Raw genomic sequence first — 14,898 nt, 5'->3', positions numbered from 1 at the left:
GGTTTCAGCATTCATCAAACCCTCATTATAAAATGGCTGCTTGGTGTTTTCAGAAGTGCAAAAAGCAGCCAGCTGTGAAAGCAAAGAAAAGGAGGAACTTGAAGGAGGGTGACGGAACATGGGGTGGGTAGAAGCGGAAAATAAAGTAAAACAGAAAAAGATGACCGCTAATCAGCTTTCAAGAAAGCCTTGCCACTCTCTCTCTCTCTCTCTCTCTCTCTCTCTCTCTCTCTCTCTCTCATACACACACACACACACACACCCTCTGTGTGTGTGTGTGTGTATGTGTGTATATATCTATATATATATACACGCATATATGTATAGACAAATAGATAGATAGATAGATATTCTAAAGCCACTTTCATACATACATTCTGTAATATATAACCCGAATGATTTTTCTGGCACCGCCAGCAATTTTCCCTGTTCACACATACAACTTAATTTATGCCAGCCATAAGATTTGTTTGTTCACACGTGACATTACTGTGTCTTCTGTCTCATTCCTCCGTTCATACAATGTCTTTTATCGTGTAAGCTACTGCATCTGTAACTCTAATCTTATTTATTTATTCGTTCATTCATTATATCGGTACCCTTGGCTTTTTTACCCTTGGCTCCTGTAAAAGTGTCTTAATACGGCAATCTGATGATCTTTTGTTCAAACTACCGACGTTTGGTAATGTTTCCGTAAATCTTACCAAGGTTGCGAGTAAGCAAATTGCCAATTCAACTTTTAAACAATATCAACTACGGCTGCCGTTCTCACATGGGCCCCGACACGTAAAACTGAGGGAAAGCTTACGGGTTAGGGAGCATGTGTGGATGGCGTTCAAGACACAGACAGCGGTGAAGAGTTGTGTACCCTAACATACGGCCTCTAGAGCAGCGTTTCTCAAACCTCTCCTGGAGGACCACTTGTCCTGCATGTTTTAGATCTCTCCCTTCTCCAACACAGCTGATTTAAATGATCAACTCGTTATGAGCTCCCGAAGCTGCCTAATAACAAAACTGATCGTTTAAATCAGCTGTGTTGGAGCAGGGAGAGATCTAAAACTTGCAGGACAAGTGGTCCTCCAGGAGAGGTTTGAGAAACGCTGCTCTAGAGGACACCGTTCCAGCAGACTATTGACTTGCAAAGGTCAGACAGAGTAAACAGTCCTACTGCTGACCTCTGCTGGACACCAGCGAAGACCAGGGGGTGGGGGGCAAGTATATCTGGCTGCAGCCTGCAGAACAGGGTAGCATTCAATGTCGAATGTTTAATACCACCCACCGTTTGATTTGACTGTTTAACTGTCAAATCTGGGTGGGGGGTAACTTCGATTTGGGCAGGGTTCAAAAAGACATGCATGACCAAGGCAGTGGAACAAAAACTGGAGTTGGTCTCCGAGCGCTGCAGCTGCCCACTGCATAGGATGGGTTAAATGCAGAGAAGAAATTCATGGTAAGAATACAATAACAAAATAAAGTGGTTCTCTTTCTTCCCCTTAAACACTGATTTCCTTGGTTTGGACATGGGTTTGGGTAGGGTTAAACAGGGTTGGGGTTAGCAATGAGTGGGATTAAATGTTCGACGTTGAACCCTGTCTCATTCTGCAGGCTGCAGCCAGGTATTCCTCGGGGGGGGGGGGTCACCCTACATGCTTGTGACTGGTTAAGCAGGCGTGTGACGACATTGATGTCCGATGAAAGCAAGCATTTTTCCTCATGACAAAAGGTTAAATCAGACAAAGCATCCTAGACATGTACCCATCGACCCCCGTCAATCACACATGTGGCTATCTGTGAGATTAACGGGGTTTCATCAGCCTCTTTAGTGACACAAGTGAGCACTCAACGGATAGCTGCAACTGGTATGACAATATTAGAGGCGAGCAAAGAAGAGAGGGGCGATTAAAATGAGTGGGCGGAAAGGGTTTGTGGAGTTATTGACAAACGGGTGAAGCGGAGAGGGACAGAGAGAGGAAGAGGATAGGGCAGGAAAGGTTATTACGGCTGAGGAGGTAGAAAAGTCTTGCAATGTCATCCAGAGAACAAGCCTTACCATCAGTGAAGGATCCAGTGAGAGAAACAGCAATGTAAACTTTGCCCTCTGGCTCCAGGTCCATCTACAGGTGCATGCCCCACACACACACACACACACACACACACAAGATTATTTAAATATCATGCGCCAAGAGTGTTTGTGCAAACAGTATAATACTAGAACCCATCATTTAAAATGTAAATCACAATAAATCATACAGTTTAAACAATATCTCCATCAAGTTTGTTAAAGGAGGATATTAAAAAGTTAAAGTTGGGGCGTCCGGGTAGTGTAGCGGTCTATTCCATTGCCTACTGACACGGGGATCGCCGGTTCAAATCCCCATGTTATCTCCGGCTTGGTCGGGTGTCCCTACAGACACAGTTGGCCGTGTCTGCGGGTGGGAAGTCGGGTGTGGGTAAGAGTGGGGTAACTGGCCAAGTACAACATCCATTTGGGGAGAAAATCCAAAAAAAAGAAAAAAAATGTTAAAGTGTATCAACAATATGACTGAGGAATCACATGATATATTGTACAAATAAAAACCAGGCAATACAGAAAACAATTTGTGAGAAGACCTCAAGTGCACAGATGACGTCGGTCATCATGACAATGTAAAAGAAAAAAGCATTTGTGGTGGTATCTGTCTGACATTTAAAGGTCTGTCACTGACACAGACACAGCTATGTAGGAGAATGTTTGTACATGCTTCAATGTGAACATAACATGGGGAGAATTCAGGCAATTGGAGCAGGTCTAGCAAGTTGTACAGGATGCACATGTTGCAATAACAGCACGCTCCACTGAGAGCAGTGACTTACAAATGTCAATAGGCAAGCTATAATGAAAAAGAAAAAAAAACTTGCAGAAATGGTCATTGACAGAGTGGGGAAGAGACGAAGACGATTCCTTAGCGAACAAGCTGTGAGAAATTTCCACCCTCTGAGTGAGGCAATAGCCACTAAATGGACACTGAGGTCACCCTGGGCACTCAGTGAAGATCTATTCGTGTCACACATGCACGCAACTGGAAAACGTCGGCTGCCCGCAAGAGTGATAAATTAGGTTTGAAATTTGTGATGATTTTCTCTGCTTAAGGGACAAGTTTACAATCAGAAAGCGGTTCATGTTGCCCCGCATCTTTGCTTGTCTAGACAGCCAGTTTGACCCACCCACACATGAGGGGTTGATCTCTGTGTGCTATCTTTGGCATTCCTATGTGACTAACATGAACCATTTCTGAGCATGGCCATCACTTTCTGTAAGTCAACACCTCCCCCCCCCCTCGCTCTGCATCCCTGTGACACAGCGGACGTAGGCAGAAGAACCGCCAAGATGAAGACGGAGTGGTTCTGCTCTGTAAATGGGTGCAGGTGCTGACAGGGTGATGCTATATTTACAAAAGCAGAAATTCAGCTGCTGTTGCATCGAAAAAGGGTGAACTTCTCTCTTGTCTTGAGTCAAATGGAGGGGAAGGAGGTGGTGGCTATGACAGTATCACTCTGGTAGAGCAAACGATAGACTGGTTGAAGAAGAAGAAATGTGGGGGGGGGGGGGGTCATGTTCACATCAAAAAGGACATAACCCAATTACAGTTATTGATACTTTTCAGGTGGACTTAAAGGTCCTATGAAATGAAAACTGTGTTCTGTACTTAATTCACATCTGTTTGACACCGTGTTCTAGAAATTCACATGTTAATATTTTGGTTTAATTTTTGCTTTATTAAGATTAACATTTGTCTCATCCTGATAAAACCAACAACCCTGCGCTTATGGCCGTACATGATCAAAAATGTCCAATGGATGGCAGCGGGTGGGAAGTCGGATGTGGGTGTGTGTCCTGATCGCTGCAGTAGCGCCTCCTCTGGTTGGTCGGGGCGATCGGAGGAGGCATGTGGAGGCATGTCTGCAGCCCCCTGGATCGGCAGAGGGGGAGGAGCAGCAACTGGAATTGCTTGGAAGAATGGGGTAATTGGCCAAGTACAATGGGGGGGGGGGCTGCACATTACTGGCTGTTAATCAAATAAAAAAAAAAAACCTCCTCTCACAAAATCCCACTCAAAAGTTTTGATTCAATCAGATTTATGTCAAGTTGCACAAGTTTGCGGTGCTCTGAATGTCGTTTTGGGAGACCTTTACCCCACCAACACATCCACACACACATACTTTACTTATTTTAAATTCAAATTTGTGGGCGCCTGGGTGGTGTGGCAGTCTATTCCGTTGCCTACCAACACGGGGATCGCCGGTTCGAATATCTGTATTACCTCCAGCTTGGTTGGGCGTCCCTACAGACACAATTGGCCATGTTTGCGGGTGGGAAGCTGGATGTGAGTATGTATCGTGGTCGCTGCACTAGCACCTCCTCTGGTCGGCCGGGGCGCCTGTTCAGGAGGGAGGGGGAACTGGGGGGGAATAGCATGATCCTCCCACGAGCTACATCCCCCTGGTGAAACTCCTCACTGTCAGGTGAAAAGAAGCGACTGGCGACTCCACATGTATCGGAGGAGGCATGTGGTAGTCTGCAGCCCTCCCCGGATTGGCAGACGGGGGGGGGGTGGAGCAGCGACCGGGATGAAACAGAAGAGTGGATTAATTGGCTGGATACAATTGGGGAGGAAAAAATAAAAATAAAAAAAAATTCAAATCTGTAACATCAAGGAGGGGCCATGCCACCTACAGCGATAGGGCTAGGTGATGATGGAATTTGGCTTCCTGTGATGAGGATTTGGTTGAATGGGTGTGAGGCACATGAGGCTTAGCCACTGCTGCAGCAGGTGACGAGCCACTGGCTGAGTAACTGTTCGGTGTCACATGGTTGTGCAGCTCTGCTTTTTTCTTATAAAAGCCCTCAGGAAGCTACTGGCATCTGTTCTTACTCAGCAGCTTAATTCTCTGACATTTCAAGCTCTGTACTTGGGCTGAAAAAGTTTACACGTTACCGTGCTGCTGTTTTACAGGTTTTTTTTTAGTCAAAGTTAGGCAGACCCTCCTCAGTGTGAAGGTCATGAAACTGCAGCAAGGAGCTTCAATGTTTTAGGTAGACTACATGTATGTAATATGTGGTAAGGCCTGTTTGTAAATGACAGGATGAATGTGAAGGCAATAGATAGGAGGGTAGAGTCAGAGCATTGTGGCATTCGCTCCCCTGAGCCCTGATCAGACGGTGGGAAAGCTGCAATAAACATCAGTGTGGGCGTGTGGAGGCCTGTGCTCGACTGTCTGCAGCCTCGTATGTGACAGCAAGCCAGGCCCACAGGTGCCTTTTATGAACTTACAAAGCACAAAAACGGTTCAGATCTACCTGATAACTTAAACCTTGCATTTTCCTGAGATCAAAAACACTAGTTCGAATCCTCCGTTGAAACAACCATGCCTTCTGTAAAACATTTTTATAATGTCTCATAGAAGCCTTGCAATGAGCTGTCCTGAGTTTTCTTTTTCAAATAGCTGGGCCAGAATATACTCTAGAAACAGGAGTGTGTGTGTTCTGGATGACGTATACTTGGTGCTTATGGAGAAATGCACAGAGGAGAATTACTCTGCTGAGTTTTGAGGATCACAGTCAATACGAGCACCTGCAGCTGCTTACTCCCAGAGGACGAAAGCCAACGAGAAGAGAGAAACCGACTTGTGAAGGGCAGTGTGCAATATGCATCACGAGGATGCCGCTGGCTCTGAGGTCTACAATATGATCTACAGCGAAACCTGCAGAGCACAGGACTGACAAAACACTGATATCAACAAGGACCATTTAAAACTCTGCACAAGGCCTTTGTCTTGAACTGCTGTGAGGCTCGGACTTTCTCACAGTTGTTCAATCTGAATGCCTTGAATGAAGAAAGGGCCCAATCTAAAAAGGTGGAGGCCTGAGACACTGGGTCTTTATCTACCATGGATGGTTCACCTCCAGGAGAATGGTATCATCGCCATACATTTGTTTGCACTGGCAGGTTACAGGCTGCAAAGGCCAAGCTGTTGTTAGTTGCGGTTTTCAAGTGTGCTTTACTGAAACAAGTGTTCACACCTTAAGCACAAACAGAGGCATGAGTGGCTTCAGACCCTATTTTTTTATGCTTGCTGATGATCACTTCACTCACTTCACTAGCTTGTCTTCAAGCTAGTGAAGTGAGGACGATAGTAGTGTCTTTTTCCCACTATCCAGCCATCTCTGAAAATAATGAATATCCATCTTTTCACCTTGACAATGCCAAAAACATAATCTCTTAACCAAACGCGAGTTGAACGATATCCCGGAAGCGGCTGGATTTAGAAGGGGTCATAGTGAGATTATTCCTTCGGGGAAGGGAGCCAAAATTCGAGTGGAGCCCACCTGCACCGAAGTCATTATCCCATGGCCCTTAAACAATGGGGATCTATCTATCTATCTATCTATCTATCTATCTATCTATCTATCTATATGTGTGTGTGTGTATATATACATATATATATATATATACAAATAAGAACGTGAACAGGTCGGAGCTGAATGTACACCTGTCGTCTCATTTCTTTTGTAATTCTATCTAAATGTGCTTTAAGACAATGTGCTGTCATATTTTGTTGTCTTCCTCTTGACTGCTGAACTTTGATATGAAAATTAATAATTACCAAAAAAAAAGGTCCTTCCCTCCTTAACCTAAAACTACTCTCTTAAATGTTCTTGAGCAAAATTTCAAACCCCTCGCCAGAGGTGCGCTTGGTTCATAAGCGCAAACCTGTTCTTGAACTTGACATCTTACAGTTTGCCCCCCCTCCTCTTATTCCCTTTGTGTCTTCCAGCTGTTAATTGGATGTATGTGACCCTCCCCAGTCCATACTGCTGTATACAAGAACGTATTCAATGTGCCTTATTACCATGACGACAGACAGACGGATGAGACAGACACAGAGACATAGACAGACACAGAGACAGACAGACACACAGAGAGGATAAAACACAAGAGGATAAATTCTGAGTCTCATCACCAGCCAGTCAGACTAGCTTGGTCTAGTCAGAAAGGCACGAACTGAGGAAGCCTCTTGGATGAGAGGCGAAACGTCTTCACGGATATATATCAAGTCCAGTTGCACTTGATTCAACTCCTTTGGATACACACAGAGACAAACACAGAGACAGACAGACTGACACAGAGACAGACAGATTTCGTCTTCACCTCTAACCTTGACAGCTTGCATTGCTACATACTCACCCATCCCTCGAAAGTTTCCTCTGTATTGGAGTTTTTAATGAGGTCCTCAAACTGAATAGTGCAGTTGGCCACAAAGTCATCGTAGCCGATCGGGGTGTCGTGGAAAACGGCCAACTCGATGTGGTTTCCATCGATGACCTTGTGACAGAAATCTTCGTTGTAAGTCGGCTTGCTGGTTTTGTGTTTTGTGTGCGTCTGTCCAATCTTCAGATCGTCCACCTTCACCATGATGTACGGATCCAAAGACGATGGCGCCTTGTTGAAGATGACAGAATGACGGAGAGAGAAGGTTGTGGGTTTGAGGTTCACGGCCTCGCCAATTCTCAGCTTAAGGTGTCCATTGAACTTCATTTTGTTTAAATTAACACAGCCTCCGTGGGTGGGGGGGAAGTCACTCAAAAAAAGGATGAAAAAATAAAATAAAAGCACGTACGATGAAAGAGTCTATACGTCCAATACGACGTGCAAACACGGGTTTACATATCAGCCCTGTGATGAATTAATGTGTCATCTGCTGTCCCGTCTTAAACGAAGCAGCCCTAAATCTCGAGTTCAACTTACAAGTTAAAGCAGTCTCTGTGTTCCCGAGCGCTGCCTCATGTCCCCAAACACTTGGTCGCCTCTGTGTAAACCCGAGAGCAAACCAGTGTGAATCTGTGTCAAGGAAGCGTGCAAGTACGGCGATGAGGAAGCAAAAGCACAAACACGCCGAGAATGAAGCTAAAAGTTCCGCATAACTCCGTCGAAACGAGAGCACGCAGTCTCCCAGCATGCAAACCAGCCCGTCACTCTGTCAACGATAATGTCCTGACAGACAAGTCACGTGGTTGAAATTGTAGTCCCAGCGAACGAGGAACGAATTCGGGACTATACTTACCGTGATGCACCATCGCGACTCACCTGTCCTCATAATAATGCGCTACACGGGGAAATGTCGCCCCCTTGTGACAGGACACGATGAGACACGCGAACACCGCGGAAGGAAACGGCCGCGCTTTCGATCAACGTGTGTAGCGTCCCCATTTGTTAAACCAAAATTAGTACAGCTGATAAATAGGGGACACAAGAGCAGGTCAGTACTATAAAGGCTATTTCTTATTCAATGTCTTTCTTTCTTTCTTTCTGAATCAGTTTATTGGCCAAGTGTGCTTCACACAGACTTTGGTGGTCAGTAATTGTCAAAGTTCTTCACATTGCACACGCACGCACACACACACGCACGCACACATATACATACATCTGCAGCACAAATTAAAGAAGTATTCACAAAGACAGCAGTGATGTTATCAAAATCAGAGTTTTTTATGCTTCACATATACGAGGGTTTCGTCTTTGATGGTCAGTAATTCTCATTGTTCTTTATATACAAACAGAAACACGCACGCACACGCACACATCTACAGCTCAAATCAAATAGGCATTCACAAAAACAGCAGTGGTGTGAAGTAGACACATTCTTTCTTCCTTTCTTTGTGTGTGTATGCGTGTGTGTGTGTGTGTGTGTGTGTGTGTGTGTGTGTGGTGACTTCGGAGAAGTCTTGTCCAGTGGTCCATCCATAAATTCCATGATCAAAGTCTTGGTTTTATTGGTCTTAGACTTGACCTCTTACCCTCCGCTGCCAAATGTCTGCACACCACATCTCTCCCCTCCAGCTGTTTCAAATAAAGAGTCCAAGTCCTAGATCTTACACATCCTAAGGATAGAAATTGTCTTGTAAACAACCTCTTAGACATGACCTTACAGAGGGGAGAATGTCATAATGATAAAGCTGACAGTCAGGAGACTATCCCGGCATGTGTTTGGCCAACTGAAAGTGAACATGCTCACACTTATCAACAAGATGTAAAATGTGGCTGACGCTGGTCGTTAAGGTGAAATATATTGCCCTTTAAGGATATGGGGAAAACTGTTTCAAATCCAAGCCCACAACGGAGCCCACAAATTCCACCTTTCACGTCCTCCTGGTGTCTGTGGGTTTTTTTTAATGAGCCATCACTTCAGCTTCAAAATCGCCTTCAACATTTTAGGATAATTTTATCCTTTTAATTTGTATTGCCACAGAGAGTGATAGATGAAAAAGGTTATGAGCTAAAATCAAACAAAGGCCTGTACAGGGTTGCACCGGTCATTATTAGATTTGTCTCTAAAAGTGTGTGTAAAGTCCTTCCTAAATTGTAAACAAGCTAATTATTAATATAGGGCGCACCTTAGTAAGCCTTAATAATGTGTGAATCGGTTACTGGGCAAATATCCCAGCAGTGGCCCATTCAAAAACACTTCTTAGTTGGTACATGTAAGAATGTAGAACAGCTGTGGCATCTGGCCCGCTCAAGTATCTCACAATGTTTAAGTTTATAAACTGTCCAGCAGAGGGCAGAATGAGACTTCTGAATTAATGTCGTCTGTCGTTCTAACCCCCAACCCCCCCCCCCTCCAGTTTTCTGGACTGTCTCTCTAATCACAATGAATCATTTTCGTCTGTATGCTCCTATCCTAGACCGTCCTTTCCACGGAGCCAGAACTGGCATTTTTACGACCCTGGGTGATTTGTTTGGGTTTCTTCTTTTTGTTTTACCAACTGTCTCGATCACTCTCTCGCTCTCTCTTGCACTCTCTCTCTCTGTCTCTGTGTTTGTGTGTGTGTGCATGTGTCTGTCTCTTGTCATCTCAGTGCACTGGATTGTCACGGGCAAATCCTAAATTGTAGATCCACGGTCTATATGAAAATATGTACATGAAAACATGCCTCACTGGCCACACAAACGTCCATGTGTGCGCGTGTGGGCGCGCGCATGTGTCATGTGGATTCAGAATAACAGGTTAGGAGTTGAATGTAAGCACAGTGGCGGCTACCACATGAACTCCCATATTTCAGACAAGAGTAATCCACCCGTATGTGACGGAGTATCTGCCACCTGTAGAGTTTTCACATTCCCTTAACAGGCCATGCTCCAATTTATGTCTCTGTAAAGCAGGACAGCTCAATCTTCTGGCTCCCTGCCCAGGTACACCCTATAGCTGCAGCTAATGAACCATAGCATTGGTGCCAAACGGGACAATGGGGAATAAGGAGAATATGGACGAGGTATGGCAAAGCCCATTCCCAGATCTCTCTGAGTGAGTGTTGACCCCGGTGAAAGCGTTCCTGAGGGCCCAATATACAACCACGCCATGCCTCCTGCATCACCCTAAACCCAATTACCTGCATCAGTCAGCGGGCCAGAGCACCAGAGCCATTCTCCTTCTTATAGTCACCTATTACCTTACTAGACCCCAACCTCTCCTTACATGAAGCATGAGGCTTACAGTGCCATACACAAATTTTCATGATGAACTGAGCCAGATGGGGCTTTGCTCGTGTGTGTAAACACATGCATGCATGCATGCACACACACACACACACACACACACACACACACACACACACACACACACACACATGCAAACAACCACAAATGCTCTCTCTCTCTCTCTCTCTCTCTCTCTCTCTCTCTCTCTCTCTCTCTCTCTCTCTCTCTCTCTCTCTCTCTCTCTCTCTCTCTCTCTCTCTCTCTCTCTCTCTCTCTCTCTCTCTCTCTCTCACACACACACACACACACACACACACACACACACACACACACACACACATGTCCTTGGGGCTCTCCACTGTGGAAGCAAAACCCCTCCATAAATCACACCTATAAAAGCTGATTTGGTACTAAATGTCCCTTTATTCACAAGTGGTGTTTACTGCCAGTGCTCTGCCACAGGAAAACGTGATGCAGGCTTGGGACATTATGAAGAAAATATGCTGCGACGCAGAGCGAGGGCAGAATGAGTTTGTGCCATACAGAGTTTATGATAACATACTTTATGAGCTGTGTATTTTACTGCAAGAGGGCATAGAGAGAGGAGGGAGAGAGAGAGAGAGAGAGAGAGAGAGAGAGAGAGAGAGAGAGAGAGAGAGAGAGAGAGAGAGAGAGAGAGAGAAAGTATGTTTGTGAGAGAGGGGAGGGAAAAGAGAGAGTGAGAGATTTGACTATCCTGTATAATGGGAGATGTTTTCTAGGGGATGCAAAGGTGGAGGAGAAGAGGCAGCGGAAAGAGAGGCTTACAGAAATAAAGAACAGAGTTGTGAGAAGTGGAGGAATGTAAGTGTGAGAATGGTGAGTCCTGTATTGGACAGAGGAGCAGAGTGGGAGGGAGAGGAGGGGGTCTGTCACAGCCCTTCCTGGGTAATTGGCTCCAGATGTGCGGCAGCGTGGCCCCTGCGCCAGCAAGGCGTCAGGGCCGCATTAAGGGCTCAGCCTAGGGCTGATGGGATTGCAAAGAGACAAGCTTGCCTCCCCCGCCCCAAAAACCAGAGCCTCCTCAAAGCCCCTCGACTGTGCTGCTAACCACTGCGATCTCATTCCAGCACTTACATGTGACCCATCGTCCATCACCACCACCAGAATAACTGAGGATTATAACATGATCAAAAACACAGCCAACAGTTTTCTCGACTGTTTAGTTATTTAAAAAAATTTTAATTCCTGATCTTTATTTCTGCTTGATTTCTGGTGCGTTGCCGTTACAAAGATCTATGTCGTTTTCCACCAGGTGGGATGTCTCGGTCACTATGGTTACGGAAGTCTGGGAGTCAGCGTATTATATGTCATTGTGCTGATGCTATTGTATCCGCTGTGATTGTGGGCCAACAAACAATGATTGTGTCAACTTTTTTTTTTTGCCACCGCTTTTTAAAGTCTCTCATTGAAGACGGTGACTTGTTTGCTGCTCAAAATGGTTGCGATCTGGAGTCGTCAAAGCAGAAGGTGATGGCAGACGGCGTTTAACAAGAATACATGCTCCTCAGACAGCCACGTGTATGGGTGAGGTGGCGATATCGCTCATCATCTGCACACCAGTCACACTTCTTTCAGACACATAATGCAGTAGCAGATGACAATGCCCCAGAAGGTCACGTAATTTGCAGCACTGCTGTTATAAGAGGTGGTGGGTGGTGGTGGTGGACCCCCCCCCCGCCCCACTTCCCCCTCCACCTTGTGTCTTTACTTCACAATGACCCAGTGACTGTTTTGTTCCACAAAAAAAAACCCCCAACAAAAAACAACTATTTATCATTTCCCAGTTGTGGCTCTGCTGCCAATACAGTTTCATAAACAGCATTCAGCGTTAATTCTTCCCATCAGAGGAAATGCAGACATGACTGGAGCAGTGTGAATGAAAGGGCATCTGCGTTCCTTAGAAAGAGTCCTAAGCGAGAGGAATTCTCTTACTGTGACATGAAAAGCATGTTTACTGATAGAGCATGGAAATTGATTTAGAGCAGAAAAGCAGAATTGCGGTGATAGAGATGGAAGGAGGAGAAGACAGGATGAAAAAGAAAAGAGAAAAAAACCCCAGCTGGAGAACACTTCATCTGTGATGATACTCGCATATCAGCGGCATTTGTTAAGTGGCATTCTGCCACCATGACTAAAGAGCAAAACCATTCATCTTGTCCACCGAAATGTAAAAAGATAATGGGAAAACATCCTTGAAGTACCTCTTCTCAGCCGGCCCAGAATACCGCTTGTGTGGGTAGACCGTGAGCAGACGTTGCATACGTCCATGTGTTTGCTGCAGTTTCACATATCAGGGTGTGTTGTTTTGAAACTGCTCTGTCACTTCTTCTTCTTCTACTACTATTACTAATATTACTATCATTATCATTGTAATGGAGAAGTGGGGGAAGAAGAGCAGGGTAGGCTCAGTTATAGCACGCCTCCCCTGGGAGCTGGTAGGGATTCGGTGTTGTGCTTCAGGACACATAAGCAGGAACCATCTCCGCTGTCACAGCTCAAGGCTTCATGCCAGACCTTCCAGTTAAGGTTGCTCTGCCTAATTACTACGCCCAGCTGCTGTCCCATGCTGGCCAGTCTGTGAACCCCAGACCAACCTTACCCCCCGTCACACCACCTCAGTTTGCTAAGTGAGTTGGAGCTATTTCCCTGCTACTGGGAGATACAGTGAAGACGATAGTAGTTAAAAAATATATATATATTTCATTACACTGATGACACTGCATTTTGCAATGAAATAATAAGCTGTCAGTGAGAAGAGACAGACAGACACGGACAGGCAGACAGACAGGTGCACGTATGCACGCACACACACTCACACACAAAAGCAAATAAGGTACATACACTAGGATTTGCATTGAAAATTATTAAAATAACCATAGCCATAAATGTACATGCATTGTTTTGTACTCATAACTCATAAATATCTGTACAGAGTTCGCTGGTATTACCATGAGTAATATAACCACAACTAAATATTTTCTCGTCGCCGTTTCTTTTTCACACACACACACACACACACACACACACACACACACACACACACACACACACACACACACACACACACACACACACACACACACACACACACACACACAAACAGAAAACAAGGGTCAAAGTGAGGACATGGGACCAGACCCTATCATACCCGGAGTCCTGACTTCCAACAACAGAAAACAATTTTCAAAGAACACAGCCGACACCTCTTAAAACAATAGCAGGGCAGAGGCTGCCAATGGGGGTTTAATTTCGGCCCACCACCATTCCTGCGCTCCATTCCATCTCTTAACCCTGAGAGATGGTGTTGTCATACTGCTGGACAAAGGCCCAGGGTGTGAGTGAGTTTAACCAAACAAAAACACTCCCACCCTGGGCCGAGGACACATGCCCCGGCCAGACCTCCAAAAAACAGGAAAAAAAAAGAAAGAAGAAAAAACCCCAACTCTGGTCCGAGTTAACGCACCCAGCTCGAACACACGATGAGGCTAGAGATGCTGTATCTGGTTATGTCTCACTAGCTCGGTTTGGATTCACCAAACCAGAGCTCCTGTCAGCGTGGCGGGGAGATAAAGGCACCGTGGCTTGCTATGGACATGGTCCAACACTAGGTGGTAATCTTGTGAAGTATTTGGGTTTCACACCATTTGTTTGTTTGTTTGATTTGTTTTACTTCTTCAGAAACCCAGGTCGGAGTGAAAGATTGGAGACACTGAATTCCTGATGATCACTTCATATGAGAAAGGCAGAAAGGGAACATCCAATGTGATGGCGCATACGTTTTTAACAAATATGTGCTCCCAGTATGCCGTGTGGAATATCCTTCCATTATGTATACTTTTTTTTTTTAAAACCCTGAGTGTAACCCATAGCAGCCAAGAGACAACAATGTTGATAGTAGCGCTGCCATACTCGGACACACAGAGCTGCTTTCTCACACAGAAATGTGTCTGATAGTGGTGCTCGGACACCCGGGATATTCCCTCATCTCTGTGGGGGTGTGAGGGCTGGGCAGCAGCACGGGCTTTCTGCATGGATTTGGGGTTGGGAGGGGGGGGGGCTGGTCAGCCTAATTCCTAAGATTAAAAGCAGCAGCGGGGTGGCCATAGGCTCCAGAGGCAGCCCGAAGACAATCTAAACAGCATCGTGATTAGAAACGTACCAAGCATTTGGCTTTCATTAGCTTCAGACACAACCAGCGGCCCTACACTGAAGGGCTTGTCCCAGCATCGATACTACGCCTGCCAATCAAACACGTGGCCCTAAACAAGACACTCTACACTGATGAGCTTTCCACAAGCTTGGATGACGCTGTTCTGGTTAAGTAAGAATTTTTTTTTTT

General features: G+C 45.4%; 1 protein-coding gene across 1 annotated transcript in view; it reads right to left on the bottom strand.

Moving 5' to 3' along the window:
• Positions 1-7,798, bottom strand: part of prkcha (protein kinase C, eta, a) — a 38,159-nt gene extending 30,361 nt beyond the window's left edge. The window contains exons 1-2 of the mRNA XM_056295219.1: positions 7,227-7,798; positions 2,051-2,114 (exon numbers count right to left, since the gene is read on the bottom strand). Of these exons, the coding sequence (XP_056151194.1) occupies positions 2,051-2,114; positions 7,227-7,577 (415 nt within the window). The 5' untranslated portion in view covers positions 7,578-7,798. The remainder of the gene's footprint in view (positions 1-2,050; positions 2,115-7,226) is intronic.
• Positions 7,799-14,898: the final 7,100 nt, after the last annotated feature.

This window comes from Lampris incognitus, chromosome 16, assembly GCF_029633865.1.
Source record: "Lampris incognitus isolate fLamInc1 chromosome 16, fLamInc1.hap2, whole genome shotgun sequence".
Taxonomy (NCBI): Eukaryota; Metazoa; Chordata; class Actinopteri; order Lampriformes; family Lampridae; genus Lampris; species Lampris incognitus.
Note: the sequence above shows the minus strand (reverse complement) of the source record. Positions and strands in the feature narration are given on the sequence as shown.